Here is a 21533-nt window from a genome sequence, read left to right as displayed (position 1 = left end):
ATAATTTTTGGTCATGATCTAAACTAAAACGCATTCACGTTGTTTTGGCATAGTGGAAGGTCATGGAAATTTTGCATTTAATTTTGTAATAAAGCTATCTGTTGAATTAGGTTATGTTTTTCTAAGTTTGAGGTTATAAATAGCGTCAAGGTCTAGTACATTGTCAGTTTTACTAGTTTCAGCAAAATGTTATGTTCATTTTGATTGATTCGTATGTCAGGCACTTTAGTGACATGATCCAACGTAAAAAAATTAATCATGGCCTCCCATTGTGCCAAAACAACGTGAACGATAGTTGTGAACCAGTCTAAAAACTTTTCAAAATCGATAAAAAATGTACAGGGTGTATCTGAATTCGACCGACAAACTTTCAGGGTAGATTCTACGATCAAAATAAGCATAAAACTCTTAATACGCATGGGATCAAAAACGCTTAATTTACGAGATAATCAAGAAAAACGTAAAAACAATTACGATCTGAATTCCTTGGATTTTATGAGGTTATCTGTGCATTGAACAGGGGGCCGAAATTTTGACAATTTTTGTAAATTGTACAGAGCTCCTTTTCATTTTTGTACGTTTCTACAAAAAATTCCACCCGATTCCTTTTGTTGCTGGTAGAACTTTTTAGTCGATTATCTCGCAAACTAATCATTTTTGACCCCATATGTATTAAAAGTTTTATGCTTATTTTCGGTCATAGAATCTGCCCTGAAAGTTTGTCGGTCGAATTCGGATACACCCTGTATATTAAACGAGATAATTTCCACTAACGAAGACAAGTTGTGCAGTTGCTATTCGATCTTTCGTACCAAAAAGAGATAGAGAGAAGGAGAAACATTTCTTCTTTTGCTCTTAGCGCCTAGATAGTAGATAAATGTGTTGTGGTGGTAGTATTATGGGTTATTTTAGGAATAGAATTGGAGGTAGCACTGACTACTAGGCCTTTTTGTTCCAGGAGAACACCCAGCAGCCATGCACCACGGTCAGGGGACCTTGACGCGGCTCTCCCACGCCACCATCCTCCTCAGTTTGGTGTTCTATTTGGTGTTGTGGCATCCCACGTAGCGCTACGGTTATTAGGTGACATTGCTGTCGAACACAAACCGATAAGTGAACAATCAGTTTCAAATATCTCTTCGTATACACCTGCCGGCCACAGTGACGGACGTACGACAAACTGCGTGTCAGTGATATTGATGAACTGCATTAATAACAGTTATTACCTTTGTACGTATGACCGTAATCGCATGGATCTCACGACGCAATCGTTTCATTACCAACGACCGCACCGTCAAATCGATCATCCCATCTAGGTGGTCCCTTCTCGTCCCCCCAGATGTCGGAATATATAAATTGCAACATCTCAACATATCGTAATTGGAGACGAAGATTGATTAAAATTTCACGTGCACTCGATTGTTTCTGACGGAATTCGGATGCAATTTGACTAATTAGCTCAACTAGTAAATGCACTAGCTGCGCCACTAATTTCATTAGAGTTGACCGCCGACAGTAATTCTACTGTCGATAGTGATTAATTAATTAGTATGTTTTCCAGCTCGGGGTGAGATTCATGCGGGGGAGTCGTTGATTCTAAAATTCCACATATAACACTCTGGGGCGCTGTATAATTGGTTATGCCGCAGAGTCTTGTACATATCATGAAGAAAAGCAACGATTTGTCTCTCTTGTACATACAATTTTGATATAGGTAAGGTCGTTTCAATTTTGTACATAACTGTCATCGAGTAAATGGGAATTTTTCCGACGTCTCATTAACTGCCATAAGTAAGATGTAAATGTGTTTCGGTGGGGTTGTTAGTTCTCTGGTCCCTCACCCCCAAATGTTGCGAATTTACACTTCCTCACACCCATCTGGGCAATGGTCGCGTTTCCCTATTTGGGTCGATCGTGTTTGCCAACATCCAGTTTTGATAAATTGATTCGTGGCTTAATTATGCACGAGATGTAGCAAAGTAAACATAATTTCTGAAACCGATTTCTTAGGGAAACAGAAAGCGGTCATCTCGCAAGAATAATGGCTGGGGAATGCAGTTGTTTTTGCCTGATATGGGATTTTCATAAGACATTTGTGATTGATGTTATGAATTCTGATGCGAGCATGATAGAGTTTTATTTTTGAATGGTCGAATTGGAAATTGAACTTTTCCGTTCTCGTTCTGGCTTTTATTATGATAAAACGGCGACATATTGGAGCTGGATCTCTTCCTCCGCGACTCTAATTACACCTGTTTATCAATATCTGTGACTTTTTCCCTTTCGCAAGGTGAACTAATTAAAACGAGACCCTTTGAAGCCCAGTCACCCAAATTTTATAATTTTCAATTTCGATTGGCCACCGGCACGCTACCAATTGTGAACTAATCTAAATGCTTTTAATTTGTTTCCTGTCGCCCGTTTCAAAGGAATCATTTTCTCTCTGCGCCAAAGACAATGTCGCAGCCGGACTTTTTCCCCGATTAAAAAACTCCGGATTAAACACAGCCTTCTCGATTTTTTGCGGTCATTTTAAATTACGGCTTCGACAGTGTTTATGCCTGAGATATTTCCACGGTTTTTAGACAGTGATTTAACACGGCTTCCTTTAACATTCTCGGGGGAAGTTTTATGGTTTTTTCTTAAGCCCGATTCTTCCGTCCCCTATAAAAGGATCGGCGAGCGTGAAGCCACGAGGGTGTCGTGTCTGTTGCGAAGAACCGAAGACACACTTTTCAACTCTAATTAATACTTTTCCATTTGTGACCCCAGCAAATCTCTCAAATCGATTCGAGCTTTTGATTTAAAAAAAAATCGTCCTAATTGTTTTTTTTTTGTTTGTGTGATGTAACTGTTTTAATAGTGGGAGAGCAAACAGGACAGTTTTGTTTCCTGGAGCGACCATTGTTCAATGGCAGAGAAATAATCGGGAACCGATAATCGATAAGAACTGAACAACTTCGCGGCACTTAGTGCAAGTTCGCGTTGACAGTCCCGCAATTTTATTAATTGAGGAAAGTTTTAATAACACGCAAATTCGTACCGCATCGACCTTATTATTTAACGAAAGTCTTTCCATACCCGATGAATTAATTTAAGCAGAATAATTATAACTGTTAATGAAGGTGTAAATATGTATAGTTTTATCGTTTGATCAAAGTATATCTGTTCGTTCAAATTCATTGTATGTTTCCGTTGGCTCATGTGATTTTTGGTGTGATACAAAAACTAAACTGTAAATGAACGTTTTATAAATGACCAAATTTTAGTGAGAAATTTATTATCCAACCGTAATAGTTGTTTGGGAATTCGACTTCATTCAATATGATATGTAATAGTAAATCTGTAAATATAGTCAATGGATTCAGTGTTTAATTTTCTTAAAATAACAATAAAATGTCATTGATTTATTTTAAATAAACTTACGATTCATACGAAAAGCGTGTTTAATTCCAACCACCCTTCCTGAATAATTTATCGGTCTCTTCTCCCACCTTTCTGCAGTTCCAGCATTAACTAATTAAGTGGGAGTAAAGTTACACGTTGAGCGTTATAAAAACACGAAATTTCAATTAATTAATACATTAATGGACTAATTAATTGTTGTTTGGAGTAAATGGATAAGGTGGAGTGCCGCTCAAATAGCTTCCCCCAATAGAGCTAATGCGAGCCATCTCATAATTAATACGAAATGTATGTGCGTTCTGTTAATTACTTGCAGCACATTTTCATTCACTTGAAAACACGTCGCCTATTATTCTCCAAAAAGCTCCACAGAGAGACACCACAGAAAAACGAAAAATTAGCGAGTCGCTAAGCTTCAAATCCGAAAATCTGGAAAAGTCGCATCAATCCGAGGTTATCGCCTTGTAATAAACAGACTTTTATGTCACCTCGAATTTTTTATGCCTCACTTCTTAACACATAAAATCTGCCGTAAAGTAGATAAACCGCGTCTTTGCTCCCAACCGTGCCAGGATTTGATGCGAATCTATTCATTAGTTCCTGCGCTTTCCGAATAGACAAAGTTTGCAATTTGCAATTGCTCGGCGGTCACAATCTGTCGCGCTTATTTTTGAGTGAAAGCTCCGGTTGCAAAGCGATTAATATTTGAGGCAATGCGAGTTGGTGCACGTCAGAAACGAGTAATAATCCTGAATTAAATACGAGCAAGGTTACAGTTTGTCTTTGTTAGTTTGGTTTGCAAACAGGGCGAAATTAATAATTGAGGGTGCTTGCGCAAGATGTGGAGGATGTGGAGGCGATTAATCGCGGGGATAAAAATTCGATAATGAAACGGTGTAGCAGGCACGAAGTGCATTTATGGACTCTGTAATGGGGCAGACAATTCGAAACTGTTCTAATTTTATGCATTTATATTCTATGCATAACAATAAGTGGATTACTTGGACCACCGAGTGCCTTTATTGGTGGTTAAGGGTAAAAGCAATTTAACTTACACTTAGTGAGGTTCTAGTTGTCGTTTTCAAAAAGTGGGTAAGTGCACGCCGTTTCGCTTTAATTAAACTGGGAACGGAATGTGCATTTCGGTTTGGTCTCGTTTTATCGAAGACGCGACAACAGACTAATAATTGTTTTCATTAAAAGAACAAATTGGAATGATTGCTTTCGTGTCGGAGTCTAGATTTCAGGATATTTATTTTCCAATATTGGTAGGAAAGCGATAGCTTTGCTACCCACTTATTTGATTTCATTTATTGCCGTTGGAATTTTGTAGACAGTTTATCGAAGCTCTATCCAAACAAGAACAGTTGGGAAAGGGATATCGTCTTTTATTGATCCCTTTGTGCCTGGAAAGCACTCATATGCAGCTTTCTTGCATATTTTATATTTACGGTAGACAAGTTGCCAACTAGTACCCTTATTAAAGGTGTAAATTTCTTCCGTGTCAAATAACCTTCTTAATTAAAAATTTATAAAACATCACACTCGCAACACAAACAAATAGTGAACTCTCAAAGCTCATCCCACCATCCTAAATTACAACAGCAGGTAGGCAACCTTTGCGAAAATTCATCATCCGTACGTAAATACAGCCGAGTGTTTTCCACATCAGGGATATTATAATAAATATCATTTTAATAATAGATAAAGGGGATATTATACCCTTTCGAAATTAATGGCGCACACCACGCAAATACATTATTATATTATCATGACTCTTGATATTTCCATCCATTTTATGGAAACACAAACAGAACAACTTCTTTTCAAGCGAGGCAAGGCTAGACTAATGTGACTTAAGTCACTCAATATGTATACAGCTTGACAAAAATAGCTTGGCACATGAAATGCGCAGAAGAGGAAAAGAGATAGTGTCTGTAAGACACTAATAAAGCAAATCTGCTAAGCATTCCGAACATGCTGTCCACTTGAAGCTTGAAGCATTTTATTCTGTTTATAATTTTTCGCCCGTTTAACACGATCTATAGTTTTCTCAATTTGGTTGTAGGTCGTAAAATTTTATTGCATATTATGAGTGATTAAGGGGGACAATGGTTGGGTGCTAGTGGTAAACTAGAATTTATAAACCCCGCAAGATCCTTAAATTTTACGACCTACAACAAAATTGAGAATACTGTAAACACTTCGACACGCAACAAACAAGTGCGCTCTGTTAGTGGCAGGGATTTCAGTCCACTACGCATCCATCAGCCATGTGCCAAGCTGTTTTTGTCGAGCTATATATGTATTAGATTTCAAAACGGTTGTCGACCCAGTTGGCTCTGAAAATTCAAATTTAAGTTGGCAGTACGGCCATTTCTAGTAATTTGGTTTACATTTCAAATTGTCAAAAAAACGTCAAGGTCAAGAACATTTCAATGATTTCTTGTTTTTAGACAGACAACTTAATAAATAATGCTCAAACTATCAAAACTGATATGTAATTACTATTTTAACCATTTTTAAATACATATAATGTACAATACGGGTAGGCCTCCATTGATCCACATTATAGGCATCAAAATATTTTTTGTGTTATTTTAAGTGAGTACGTCGCATAATGCATGTTGACTGTTAGTAAGGCTGAAAAGATCTTTTGCAGAAAACATTTAAAAAAAAATAGGAAAATGAAGAACAGCAGTGAAACTAATTGGATAAAAATACAAAAGTATCAAAATCGTTTTTAGTCATTTTAGTAAGTAATAATCCATAAGAAGATTGAAGAAATTGAAGAAATCACATAGCGGATGTCTCCATTGCGTACGAAGTGAGTTTGTGAGCGTGAGCCTTTAGAAATCGCGTCAGCATCGGAGTGTGGGTAAGTATGTGGCCTTATCTTTTTACAGCAGTGTGGTGAGTGTCCTTAAGCCCATTATTCTAATAGCGGTCATAACGTCATCAGTAACCCGTTTGTGTGATGTGGGTTCGGCTTAATTCCATTAGTTTTTAATCTGAGCGGTGAATTTGAACCGGCTTTCTGAGCTACCTGATCCGGCCCGAACAGAGCGGTTCGTTTCGGAATCGGCAAGAATTTCATTATTTTCGTTTCTTTGTGTTGGAGAACAGTTTATGCCCGGAGTAAATTAGGAACGAATTTGAATTTTGCCGTGAAGCGTCTGAATTTATGTAAATCGTTCGATTTGTTGTCGACGCCGTTTTGGCAAGCTTTGCAATATGAATGGTGCGGCAAATCATGTGAGCGAGCAAAAATTATGGGTCGACATAAAGCATCATAACGTTTTGATTTAGTGCCGGCAATAATACGGGCATTAGTAAACCGGAGTGTAGTGATCAGCGAGGTAGCTATGCGACCTAATAAAAATTCAATTCCAGTCAACGTAAAATTATGCAGCGGGAGCTTTTATTGCATACAAACTGCGAGTAAACCGATCCGATATGCGGCACATTTCGGCCCTCGACATACCTCCGCGTGTATTTCCTGCTATTCCACCTGTCATGCAAATTCAACGGCTTAACAAGGAGCAGGAGCGACGCCCCAAAGAGAAAAAGACGAGATCGGGGAATTACCGCAAGTTTCCACCTTGATTACGCCGACCGAACCGGGATAAGACGTTGTAAAGACCCTTGAGCTAGGGTCTTGTTAGTTCAGTTAGATCGTCGAATTATCCTGTTGCGAAAATGCGGTCAGCTAGCTGATTGTTGATGAGATTTTCACCAACACAAATCAATTAGCCCGGCCTAATCTCTTGGTCATATACCAGCTGCATGGTCGTTGTACGTTTCATGTTGTTCCCGACCAAACAAACACCCGCCACCCATCTCGGCCCTCACAATGCCCTAAATTGACCACGGCGAACTTTGTCGGCGGGGAAAAGTTGCCAACGCTGCTGCCTAATACAAAATATATGTTGCTCAGAAAGCAAGAAAAGTAGGACGCTGCCTCGCCAACCCACCTGAAATTTCCCGCAGCGATACAAATATTTCCACCGACCGATTCTAATCCGTGTGCAACGAATAATTACATTTCTGCGCTTTTACCCTTGCCCAAAACGGCATTGCAACATTTCGCTAAACTAATATCTAATTAGCGATAGCAATTTTCCTCTCCCAGATTCTCTGTTAATTAGTGTCTTTATGAGTAGACACACTTGTTTCCTCATGTTCCAGTCATTTTATATTTAAATGAAATAATAGAAGCTGCCACGACGGAACTGCAACATTCTAATTGCTCAGTCAGTTTCAGGAAATCTCGCAAAAAGAGTCGAGCAAGAGATTTGCAAATTGGAAAATTACTATGCAATTGGTGATAATTAAGAAACCATTCGTTTAAATTTTTACAGGAAAAACTTTAATTAAAACGAAATTTCGTATTAAATTGCGATTGCTTTGAAAGTCTAATTCACGATCTAATTTATAGGGTTTTTTGCAGAAACGGATTACTAGAGGTGAATTATTATTCTTTCATTAAGAAAATTACTTGCGACAACAAACTGAACAGACTTCACTTCTTCGTAAATTCTCAGACGAGATAATTAGCGTTCAACTTTTTACATCCTCATTTAAATAAGGTCTACAGAAGTGATAAAAATCTATGTCAAGTGCTTTCTAATTTCTTGTTATTCTCAATCAAGTGATCACTCGGGATCAACAGTTTTGTTACCAACATACCTTGAAGTCCTAAAGTTTTTGGCTTAATCTAGAATATTTTTTTGCTGAAAAAAACACCGTGACTTCTGAAACACAAAAAGATACGCCCTTAGGAACAATTTCCTGCTGAGATGTATAGGAGGGTTTAAATCAACCTCTGAAATAGGTAGGTAGAAGGTCCTTTTGTGCTTCGCCCAGTTGCCCACCTCGACTTCGCCTCGGTCACAAAAAGACTCACTTGTACTTTTAATGATATAATCTAAATTTTTTTTTATTTTCCCATTTCCACATCCTAGTAACAAAAATATTTGCCGTATAGCTTAACACTATCTCAGCAAAGAATTTTTTATGAAGTTTTTTTACTTTGATGTACTCGTAGGTTACAAAATATTTTTGAATTCCTGGATTCTAGGAATACAGGTGGTAAAATACAAAGATGAGTCCTCCACAAATCTACCCTTTAACTCCCAATGCTCTTTTTCCTCATATTAATAAGAGTTTAATTCGGCATTTTTAACATTGTCAAAATTTCTCCCAACTAAAAATGCCGCCAGATTTTTATCTAAGCCCTTAATTAACAAGCTTTCCAAGTCTATTATGTGAGCAGATTAACTTTAGGAATTATGAAATTTAATTTATTCCCCCTTCTCGTTTCTACATTTAAAATTATAATTTTCCGCAACTACTTTCCCAAAAATATCCGTAAACAAAAACTCAAGTGAAGGGATAATATTGTCGGGTGTGTAAAAACCCTGCTTGTTCTACCTAATTTGTTGTTTTGTGCTTAGAAGCGCGCTTGCAATGTCGAAAAAACGTAAAACAGATTTGCCTATGGCGCTTTCCGTTGTTAAATTATAATTAGGTGAAATAGCAAGTCAGTAAAAATACCTTGCGCAAATTTACCTTCCGTCTTCTGAGATCGACCTTCACAATTAGCCGAGCAAATATTTAATTTTTTGTGTGAGAAACTAGCGTTTGAAAACTAACGGTGATTCCTCCGGTTCAAGAACTGCACCGGACCCGAAAAATAATAAAAAGTTTTAATTAAAGGACGCCTCGATAAATTACCTGGTTGAAATAAATCACTCGTTAATTTCAGCAGGAATAAATCTCGCTACCTAAACACTTTGACAAGGGAATATTTTTATCAAACAATAAAACAAGTCTACGAGGTTTCGATTAAAATTTTTATTAAAAATTTAATTTAGTTAAGCGATTCCGGCCTGCTTACGTAACGAAGTTTTCGCACTCCGTTGCAATTTATTAAGGGAAGTTGTATTCGGACAGCTTTATTTTTTGCAGTGTTGCTACTACGAGAGAAAAAATTCGGCCGAATTATGTTTTCGAAACAGAGGCAATCAAAACTTTTAATTGGATTGTCAAAAATCCGCGTCCTGAAATACATGACGTGTGCTAATTGCACCACGTGTCACCCATATTAACAGCTTGTTTGTCTTCTCGGAACCATGAGGGTATAAGGTTTCCATGGCTCCTGTTGTCGTTACGGCGGATAACTCCATTGAGCGATTTTTCACTTTTCGGGGAGTTCCCGGCAGTGTGATACAATGGCGTAGTGTTTCACATGTAGCGGAGTTAATGCGGTTATAATTCGTTACTTTGGTTGATTAGGTGGTAAAGTTTGTTAGGGAGAAACTGGAAACTATTTGGGGTGTTCCCAAACAGGTAAATCCTCTTAATAATGCGGTCTGTTTCGCCAACCTATTTACATAAACTCTCGGAAAACATCAGACGGTTCAGTCTTGCAAGACGTTTACTCGTCAGCCAAGAACTTTACACGCCCTTCCTGGATACAAAGCAAAATGTGTGTTCCCTTCGGAACTGTAGCTCGCGAGCGCCTCCAGTCAAGAGGGTGGCTCTTAAAAATTGCTTATTTATATCTGCAATCACTCGCCTGCACGTTCTATTTCCGGTTGGATTCTTGTTTCTTTATTCATCATTTGTAAACACACACAATCGGCGATCTTAATATTACTTTGTTTTCACAGTGATTGGTCCCTCATGTCAATGTTTGCTTTGTTTATCTAATTTAGTTCTTATCCCAGTGACGAACGAATTGATAAATTGGTAGTTGTCGAGGACGTGAATTATCGACAACTTCCCGGAAAACTCCAAAGAATTCAGGTATGTCATTTCATTTCACGCTAATTAATAAGCACCACTTTGCTAAATTGTGATTAATTATTCCCAACAGGTTCGAATGGGTATTTTTGGGTTTAAAAATGCGCCGCGCGGCGACAGTTTACTAATTAAGCTCAGATCACCCTTTATCAAAGTTTTCAAAACAGTTTTTAATTAACAGAAAATCCATTAGATCCCAACTTGTATACACTTGATTAATTTATAAACACCGTGGTAATTTGCATGGCTATTAACTGGTCATTTTAAACCAGCAGCTAAGTTATAATTACTAACCTGTAAAAATTGACAGTAAAAAAATTATTTTTAAAATTTGGTCAAAATTATCCGGGAAATTGCTAATTAGAAAAATATCCAGTATAGCGATGAGGAGATTTCCTTGCATGTGCGATGAGAAATAATTAGTGTAGTCGGAGATAATTAGAAGGAAAATCCTTGAAGAAAATAAGTAGAAAATTAGAAAAGCTTGTAGAACGTAAGGTTTCCAGAGTTAAAGTTGCAGATGCAAAGGATAATTCTGTATTGGGCTACATAAAATTTTGATTTATTCAATTATTGTATTGAAAATTAAAAACAATTATCACGAGACTGGTCATTTCAGCAAATGAAATGAAAATGAAAAAGCAAATTAATAAGTAATTGCTTGGTATGATCGGTACTCACGTAGTTACATTTTTAATCGAAGCAAAATGAATGTTCCCTTCGGAACAGTCAAAAGGGTGACTCCTATGGTCAGAAGGTTCATCATAAAAAAAAAATCGGAAGAAAACATCTCTGTGAAATCTCCTCCAACCTCCTTATAGCTCTAATCGTCTCCTTCTATCCCCCCGAATCTCCTTGTATTTCCAATAAATTTCCCTATACCTCCTTTGGATCTCCCATTCTGGATTTTACTATTATTTTTCAAGATTTTCCTATATCTCCCCTGGATTTCCCTATATCTACTCTACAGGTCCCTATGCCTTCTATAGATCTCCCTATATCTCCTATACAACTTCCACCCCGATTCTCCCTATATACCCTGGGTCTCCCAAAAATCTCCTCGTATTTCTCCAGGATCTTCTTGTATTTCCCCGGATCTCCTTCCCCTAGATCTCTCCTGGATCTTCTATCGGTGGGATAGAATATCTCCTCTTTAACTAGCTCCTTAATGTGAATTAATTTCTCTGGTCAGGTTTCACTTTTAGTCTTTGTTTTAAATTTATTACAGAATGATTTGTATGGTCTTTCTTAAAGAAATTAATTCATTTGTTAATTGACAAGAAAAAAAATTATTATTACGTGATTTAATAACGGTATAGCCTTCCACAAACTCACACAATAAAGAAATTATTTTTTTAATCGTAACAACTCAAAGAATTTCAAGACCTTCAACTTACAACAATCGACTTACTAGAGAGACAGATATCAGTTTTCGTCTTTTGATATCGTCTACTTAATACACTTTACTTTGCTATTAAGTGTTGCTCTTTTTAAAAAATGTAAAAAAATTAAAGTACCGGAGGTAATAAATTTGTGCTTTATATTTTTCCACCGCATTGAGAAAACTGTTTGAAGTTGGATAGAAGTGGCTACAATGAATTCGCGATATAACTGGAATAAAAGGTATAAAAATACTTTGAGTACTTTTCCGGCTATCACAATGAAGTGCTGCAATCTTTGAAGTTTTAACATTTCCACCTGAACGAGTGAGTTTTAAACATCCGAAAACCTTTTCAGCGAAGCCGATCTCCAAGATATTAAAAACGGAATTAATCATCCCAATTGCGTTGATTTTCGGTCTGAAAGGACAACAAGAGATCAGATTTCGTGGGTTGTTTCAGATAAGAATGCTCAACCCGATTCGCATCCCGAAATAAGTTAATTCAACGTCGCGATTGGGTCTCGTTTCCTGAACGTTGGACCCAAATAGTCGGACACGTGCTTCACTGGACTCGTCCTAATTACCGGATATCCGCTGTCCGACCGTATTCCGGGGAGGCTTGCTCGGACTTTGCATCGCTTTACCCCACAAACTAAATCCGGTTGGGAAAACGTAAAATATTTACAAAAAGCTCTCCGAAAAGCTCTAAACACAACAAACTCAAACCGAAATTATTATTTAACACAATCTTAGATTGTTCCCGGTATTAGAGCCGGATGTGAGCATATTTATCAGGGTGTGCATGAGGCTTATCGCGAAATCCTGTAAAGTATCGCGTAAAGCTGCATAAAACGCAAATGCACCGTATAAAAGAAAATTGCTAATAATTACACATTTCGCCCCGTTGAAACTAATTTCATAATGCCATGAATTTTAATTGTGTACTTAGCCAGATTTTTAACACATTTGTCAACAAGTCGATTTATTGCCGCTTTTGAATATTTATGAAGCTTTCGAAGTGCTAAATTCCGGGATTTTTTAATAAATCCGACAATTTTAAGCTAAAATGAACACAAGATTTCATTTCGCTTTTTTTCTATCGACCGTACTAACAACTTTCAGCGGAATAGGGATTTTCGTGAAAAATGTTTTCCTGCACACGACAAATTCAAATTGGAAGTCGAGTGGTCTCGCCCAGGAATAACTTATACCTTAACCTGCTCACCATAAATATCACTCCAAGTCCGCTGCTTGACCAGCGCCTAAATTAAATCCGTTTCATGTGCTAATAAAACTCTTATCACGAAATTAAAACTATTCATTTTAAAAGCGCTCATTTAAATTCACTCCGCCCCGAAAACATTTTTCTAAACTACCCCTAATAACAATCTCTCGATCTTTTAAAACAACTAGACCACTTTCTTGGGAGTAGAGTTCGGAACCGCGTCACATAATTCATATTTTAAAAAATGTGTACTGCGTTACACCACATCTTAACGTAACGTACACAGCGCCCATAAAAATAACCCCATTTTACGAGCCCTAAAACCAGGATTGCATTTTCTGCGCAATTTTTCTAAAATTCTTGTTGTTCGATTTACGGAACTCATTTTATGCCACATTGTGCGATAATGTAGCAGACTGCACGGAATAAGGTTCCAAAATTGATAACGTTACACTAGGTGGATAAATTTAATTGAATCCTGCCTCGAGAAAAAGGTACAAATAATTCGAGATTTTATTAAAGTTGGACAATAAGAGCGGGATAATTCAATCTAGAATTATTCGAAACCGTCTTGGTTGGGCTGATTTAAATTTTAAATACGCCTCGCAAAATAATTTTTCTGAGTTCGTTCAATTTAAAAAAAAAAATTGTATAGAAAATTATTCTCTACATCTTGCATGACAATAAGCCGGGGCCAGACTTTGCATAAAAGAATATTACTAGATCAGTGTCTCGAGTTCCTTTCACGTCATCGATAGAGAAGCCATTAAGTGGGAGATCAGCCCCGAGGTGGATTTTTTACAGGCCCCATTTATAATTTTTATCAATTTTGGATTGTAGGGTGGACGGTTTGGGTGGAATTTGCCACAACAACGAAAAACGGTAATAATTTCGAGATTTCCGTTGTAAATCTGATTTATTCGTGTAAGGTTGCGGAATATTCGAAGGGTTTTCTTTTTTGGGTTGAGATTTGTTGGGCGAGGTTATTTATTCAAATGGGCGATTCGGTGGCGCAAGGTGGACCGTAACTTGCAACTGCGGCATTATATGAAGTTGAGCATGAAATTATCGTAAAATAAATTAGAAAATATGTAAGGGGAGCAGAGTGAGAGTGGCTTAAGAGTTTCGGCTCGTGCCGTGCCTCCCTTATCAGTGGCTTTCAGGCCGCTGGTTCTTCCTTAAAAACTGCTTAATTGTCGTACTCCGCCACCCCACCATCTTCCCCAACTCGTGCTTATTAAATTTAGCCGAATATTAATCTTCTTTTCTTTCATTGACATGTAATCTTAATCGTCGATGTAATTGTGCGAGAAATTTTAATGCAAATTTACCCAAGGGTGAAATTTAATTTCGAGATAGCGCATACATTTGAATGGATTTTCGTTTCCCTTCGAACGAATTCAATATTTATTCATTATTCATTAAATATTTTACTGTCTTTCGCGTAATTTTTCAGCCCTAATAACTCCTAAACAATTTCATCGCGACGCGTTTTTTCCTGCTGCGATAGTATTTTTTCAGTTGAATACAAAAGTAAATTACAAAATGCTGAGCAGCGTCCTGCGAGGACAATAGGATATTCGAAATTCCACTCGTTTGCACGGTACGGTGATGACAGATGGCTGAAACTGTCTAAACGTCACTATTTAAAAGCTCTCTAAATTACCAGAGGTGGATGCGGCAACCTGAAAAAACACTGAAAACTTAAACATGCATGTGTTCCGGACTGCGGTCGCGTTTTATTTATCCGGCTCGCATTTTCACAAAATGGAAAGTCGAGCTTTCATCGCATTATCACGCTCCTAATATCCTAATACGCCGAATTCGTTCCTGTTTTTAAATGAAATCGTGATTACTCTTTATGAAGGCGGTCTTTTCCCGTCGCCCATTAATCACTGTAAAATTTTCAGGCGTGACGTGTGCATGAAAATTTTTTCAGGTCAGCACTTACTACACATCAATTTGAGAATTTCGAGTCATTCGGGCCAGGATATTTATTCAGTGCGAGGCAATTAGTATGTTCACAATATAACTGGAGAATATTGTGAGGTCCTAATTCATTTTTGTCAGGATTCGTTAGGGAGAGGAGGGTTGGAAGGGTGGAAGCACGCACAATTGTTATCTGAAATTTGCGTCTAGATAGGATTACGGGTTTAAGCTATCCTAATTCAATTTTAATCAAGCAGGAAAATGAAAAACACATTTTTAATAACACTCACGCCCGGAATAAAATTCGTATTTATTAGGCGCGCCCTTCGTTCTCATTAAATTTTGAGTAGGTGGAAGGATCAGTTACACATTCTGACTTGTATAAATTTTACGGCCGGTTGAAAATAAAAAATAAGTTTCTGGGGGGCGGAAACACGGTTCGGGCTTTATGGGCCAGTAAAAAATAATTTCAAGGGTAAGTGCAACACTTTGCCCGAATTAAAATCTTAGTTAGCATACAAAGTGTGAAATGACACGATAACAGCTCAAATTCGCCGATGTTAAGATGGAACCGGAAGGAGCTGATAGTTGTGTAACCCGCGGGACTCCCCTATAATTGTGCAGCTTTCCATCAGATAGCGCTGATTACCCATCTATTTGCTTAACTGTTGATTACGACCTCCTCGAGGTCGGGTTTACTCTCCTAGATACTAAACTCGGCAACAACTTGACGTGTTTATGGTAAACACAGCCGAATTCTGCAAATTTACACTTACTAGGGACAATCTACAACTCCAATGTCGAACTATTTAGGACCATTACGGAGTTTTATACCTCCTCTCTAGGCGCTAATCGCATCGACGCATTGTCCTGACATAGGTGGGCACCGTGTACGCCACGGTTGGCACTTTGCAGCCGGAAACATGGCGCGTTAAAAGCCATTTATGTTTTTTTAAGTCGAGGCGGCTCAGCACGCAGTCATGTGTCATGTTACGAGGGTAGTGACTCGGCCTCCCTTGATCACCCCCACAGTTCGCCGAGTTTCACCATCTCTGTACACTGAAAACTACTTAGCGCCGAAAACAATTTTAAAATCAAAACGCTCAAATTCCTCCGCGGAACGTCTCACGATCGGGGTGCAGTGTGGGGCGCGCACCATCTTGTTTAGTAATGATTAGCAAATTCGTCCTAACAGTCCATTATTAATCTTCGCAGGTAACCAACTAAAGCAACATCGGGGCGATTAATATTTCAACCACAAAGGAGCTTCCACCATTACTCAAAGCAACTGCGTTTACCTATATATTTTGTTTCACTTCACTTCTGCGGTACAAGTCCTAAACCATAAATTATCATTCGCAGCTATCGTTGCTTACATTTAGCTATTAATAGTTAATCCAGCCATTTGGGGTTGTTAGAAAGTCAAGTGAAATTGAAAGGTGAAGTGAACCCCTACATTTTTCAGTGAAGGAAATTTTCCCATGTTCGTTTTCGTAATTTAATACAGGTTTGTGCATGTTCCGGAGCAACTTTTAAGTTAATTAAAACTCCGCTTAGAGAATTCGTCTATGAAATAAATTACTTAGCCGCTCCGATACATTTCTCTATCGACACTACTTTGCGAATTGATTTCCGTTTTACAAAATGAATCGTCGTTAAAATGGAAATTCACAGTACATTTATAGCTATTGATTACGTTCTAGACTGTTATCAGGAGCGCATAAAGGATTGACTTGCATTTTAGTAATGGATCTGTTGAACAGCGTTTGGGTTCCGGTCGAATCCCGAATTCGGAAATGGCAAGATTAATTCTAGTAGAAAACGAACACTACATCCTGGAATAACTCACTTGTTCGAATGGAGCTTTCATAAAAAGTAAACTCTCTTATCAGGAGTTATTATTAATTGGGCCCCGAGATTCATTTATACGGGGCTCCTGAAAGAACTTAACCCAAACAAGGGTGAAACATTTTTCATCTTTTCACGGATGAAACTTTATTGAAAATTATTTATGTATTCTAAAACGGGGCGTTTTTGCGAGCGACTTTAAAAGAAATGCAAATTTGCAACTAATGAATATTATTTTTAATGTTTTTTAATTTTGTTCCACTCCTGAAAAACTGCTTTCTCGGATCGAGCTCCTGAAAAATTGGTGGTTCGCAGAAAACAAGGAGTCTTATTAAATATCGTAATAACTAAAAAATTAGAAGTAAAACAGGGCTAAGGGAATAAACATTTTTTAGATATTATTTATTCATCAGACAACAGTAAAATACATACCGGGTGTAGAATTGATTTACGAGACATAGGATTTTACATGTAAAAATAAGGAGATCCAATTATTGGCTCCCCTAATTATTTTATGGCAAAATGGTTAAAATGAAAGTTAGAGAGAATTAAAAGTACTGTCTAATTCCACTCTTTGTTTTTTTCTAACATCTTGTGGTACTGAAAGAAAAGCAAGAAAGGAGTTAAGACAAAAATACTAAAAAGCAGTACTAGCAATGAAATTTGACTTCTAAAATTATTTGTCGGGTGGTTCCACTATTATTTAATTTTCTTTTGATCTGCCCTTCAAATGAACTCGTACAGGACTACAGGACGAATGAAAAGGTATCTTCCATTAAATGTTCCAATTCTTCGAATTGTTTCTATGGCTGAAATTGGTCGGTCTGGGAAACCTGAAGCAAATGTTGCTTGGAAATTTCTTAAAGAAGATCCTCCATAATACCATTTAAAGAAAGAATTAGAAATTCATGCCTAGAAGTACTTTTTAGTATTTTTGTGTTAACTCTTTTCTTGCCTTTCTTTCAGTACCACAAGATGAATAAAATTAAGATTGAAATTAGACAGTAATTTTAATTCTCTCTAACTTTCATTTTAACTATTTTGCCATAAAATTGTTAGGGAAGCCAATAATTGAAACTTATTTTTACATGTAAAATCCTATGTCTCGTAAACCAATTCTACACCCGGTATTTATTTTCTCCATATATTTTTATTCTATGATTCTTCCGGCGCATCCACCATTTGCGCAATTTATTATTTACTTCTTTTTCTGCCTTCACATTAGAATAAAAAACTTTGAGTCGTAGTAAGAAAACCTGGCAAATTCCAATTTTCCCAGAGATTTGGACACATTTCTCCAATTTATTGCTTTTCATGCAAAAAACATTTCTCAGATATAAATTGATAATTTCTTACTTTAATACAAAATAAAATATAAAAACCTTCCAATATTTTTTTCGCCTAATAAAATCTATTAAACATCCACTATTTTCACAGTTTTCATCGTAACATCTACAAAACTAGTCTTTAAATATTTTCAAACTCATTAAACAACAATAAAATATTTTTCTAGATGTTATCTACTATTAGACAGTTACTCATTTATTTCTGCTAATGTTTCTCGGCGCATCCACCACTTCTGTAATTTATTTTACCAATAGAACTAAGAATTTTGAATATGTTTGACGCAATATATCCGAACGAAACCTTTAAGCATTAGCTTTGAACCTTTTGCAGATTATTGAACAACCAGGATATAAACATAATTCTCAAATTCACTCAAGAACCAAATTCTGAAACAAAGATTATTAAAAGATGTCTTCCTGGGATTATTTCTAACAAAACCTAGAAGATATATCTTTAAAATTGTTTACATTTGTCTTCAGACAAGAAAGATATTGACATTTTGCTTTTACAATTTTCCCGGCGCATCCACCATTGTTGTAAATTATAGGACGTTTACATGAAGTCCTGGTTTGGGAGGGCGTTGGAAACCCTCAATTGTTTTGCTTTTTAAAAGTGTAAATTGACAGTTGTAATTAGAGCATGTTGACAGCTAACCTAAAATTTATAAACAAAAAATCTTTCTGTTTTTTTTTGTCTTTGCAATGTCTTACATTCAAAATAATACCTATTCTCCAAGCAAATATCTAAGGACACCTTTGCTGCAAACAAACATGTTCAGTCATGTGCCCATTAAACATAAACAAGTAATGTCATTCGTGTTAAACGGCGGGAAATTCAAACTTTACACTGTTCCAAATAGTTGGCTTTTTCAACGCCTACTCAGCCGAGGTTTTCATTTGAACGCGTGATATAACCTACTCATATTTTTATATGACTCAATAATTTGTAATTACCTTCCACTTCATCATGTTTCACGCATGCACTATTTATCAAACCAAAACTTATAATTTTTAATTTTAATATAATTTTTTAGACATTATCTAGTTCATCGGACTGCAGACATATTGATAATCGCTTTACAATTAGTTTCGCCTCATTTATCAGTTCTAAATTATGTTTTATTCATTTGTGGTTTTTATTCATTCCATTTATCACAGTGTAATCTGTCAGACGTATTTTTACATATTAGTCTAATCCGTCAGTCAACTGAAACATGAACAAATAATCCTCTACATTTTCCAGGCGCATATACTATTTTTATAATTCAGTAGGATTTAGCTATATTTTTGTCGTATGAACCCAAAAGCACAGTTTTTAGACTTGACGTAGTTGAGATAAAAAGATATTTTTCCCATATACTGAAAAAAAATTGTTTGTTTTGCAGACTAATTTGAGGTGTATTTTTAATAATAATTTATGGGTATGTCTTGTTAGTTCCTTAGATTTAAAACATTGAGAGAAAAAACCCAGCGCATCCACCATTTTTTATAAATAAAATATTCTACGTTAAGGGTCGAGATATCAATTTATAGTTTTCTTTATTCGATTTGTTATAATAAAATATGTTTTACATAATTCTTAGATTTATATAACTCATCAGAGAGCAGCTATTCACATGTTTGTCTTTATTTTCCCGGCGCATCCACCATTTTTCAAGAACTTTATTTCGTTCTGCAAATTTTGTAAACTGTATTTGTTGGTTTAATGACCACATTCCAAATGAACAGATGAAACCGCCGCGTGCCCATCTACCATCGAATGCAGGGCGCAATGCGGAGTGGCACGTCTGTTGGGATATTCTGTGGCGAGGTTGTCCATAGACGTAGAGTTGCGGTCAGCAACGTCGAATGTGTAGCTGCAATCGGCTTCGTCAGCGACTGATCGTTTGCCTGAAAATTGCGGTTCACGTCGCAGCTGTCCGTAATGAGCCTCCGACCATGCGTGAGGATTATTCAAAATTCGTAATTTGTCACATGTGGCGAGCAATTTAACTCGGCGTTGTAGCCACAAAGCAAATACGGTCTGTTTGTCCCGAAACCGAGCCTGCGTAAAATTATTCACTTTTTCACACGTAAAGGACTAATGGACCAGCCTGTAGCGCGGCGTCGCGTCCTTCCCATAATTAAGTCGCCGTGAAAATTTTACACCGCGAAAATAATACGCAGGTGTTTTTCTCGCGCGGCCCTAAAAGCCCCAAACCTGCCATCTTATAGTTTTAATCAAGTCTCGGTACCGATATTGAAGCGTAATGAAGGAGGCTCATCATCCCATAATGGGTTTTTTTTACTTCTCCCCCAGCTCCGGCGGAGGCTTCTGTTATCGCCTGTCTGCTTTTGCGGTTCTTTCCTCTCTCGCTTTGCAAGGTTGCGATTTTCCCTAATAGATATTTTTTTAAGGGAATATCTCGTGAGTAAAATTACGTTGTCGTGATGATTGGCCTGCTCGCCCCCATATATTCGTATTATTCTCAAACTTGTCGGTATAAATTCCCCGGAATTAACGTCGATATAATTCCGAAATGGAAGTGTCCCTGCGACCACCCAAATCTCCAACTCAAAAATACAATCCCGTTCAGACTTATCCACGATTTATTCCATCCCCAGTTCAATCCCATTACGAAACAGCTCCGCACGTACATCTACACGTGTAATTATCTCGCCTAATGAAACTGAGAAAATTACAGAAATGCCATCCGACGCTCTGAATCGCCCTCATTGTGAGCACCGAAACGGATATTTCCATTATTAAAACTGATTATTATCTCCCTTTACATTATGTAGATTATGACACAAAAAATATACTAATAAAACGAACGTCGAAAACAATTTTGTCCAGGTTCCCGCTCCACAAAAGCTCCTCTTGTCGAGTACTAATCCACAATACCACTTCACAAATGACAATTAAATCCAAGCACAGTTTGTTCATTTTAAAAGTAGGAGCAAGTCACAGAAATTACCTGCTCCGGCATTCAAACATTCATCGGAAAACTTTTTAGCATTTTTGTATTGGTCCTTAATCTGTAATGGAAAAAAGCAAATCTGCAGATGCAGTACTAATTTGATTAGTACAATTCTATGGTCTAGCAACATGTGAATAAAGAAATAGCGGAAAAATTGAAAAAATTTCCCTTGTTTTTTGTTTAATAAAAACACAGACAGGGAAAGCTCATTAAGGAAACATTATTACGTGTCAAGTTTCCAACATGTTTTTTCAGGAAAATAAAAATTGTACTTTGCCGCACTGGCCGCGAAAAATGCATTGCATTTGTAGTTTACGAGCAAAACACTTTAAGAACGCAGTTTAATCACTCTTTCCATTTACAACTCCAGGAAGTCGTTAGATTTCCACGTGTGTTTTACTGGTTGCCTAGTTCTAGGTACTAATTAAGCAACGAAGTAATTTCTGACGTGACCATTAGAAATTTTAAGTAAAATGTGTCGAGTGTGGACCATAACAAGTAGTGTGTTAGAATGAGAGAAAACTAGTGTACCTTGGCGACAATATCGTAAAGTTGAGAAGCAAAAACGATGACTTCGCTGTTGGTTCGCGCACATTATAAATCACGCTGCAAAATACAAACTTTATTCTCAT

General features: G+C 37.1%; 1 protein-coding gene across 3 annotated transcripts in view; it reads left to right on the top strand.

Annotated features, from left to right (window-relative positions):
- dpr8 (defective proboscis extension response 8) overlaps positions 1-3430 on the top strand; it is a 72489-nt gene extending 69059 nt beyond the window's left edge. The window contains exon 5 of one of the 3 annotated variants that reach the window (XM_069053787.1): positions 944-3430. In XM_069053787.1, the coding sequence (XP_068909888.1) occupies positions 944-1068 (125 nt within the window). In that variant the 3' untranslated portion in view covers positions 1069-3430. The remainder of the gene's footprint in view (positions 1-943) is intronic. The other 2 variants (XM_069053790.1, XM_069053788.1) reach the window with 2 other exon arrangements.
- The last annotated feature ends 18103 nt before the right edge of the window (positions 3431-21533 follow it).

The sequence above is a fragment of the Tenebrio molitor genome, chromosome 7 (genome assembly GCF_963966145.1).
Source record: "Tenebrio molitor chromosome 7, icTenMoli1.1, whole genome shotgun sequence".
NCBI classification, from domain to species: domain Eukaryota; kingdom Metazoa; phylum Arthropoda; class Insecta; order Coleoptera; family Tenebrionidae; genus Tenebrio; species Tenebrio molitor.
Note: the sequence above shows the minus strand (reverse complement) of the source record. Positions and strands in the feature narration are given on the sequence as shown.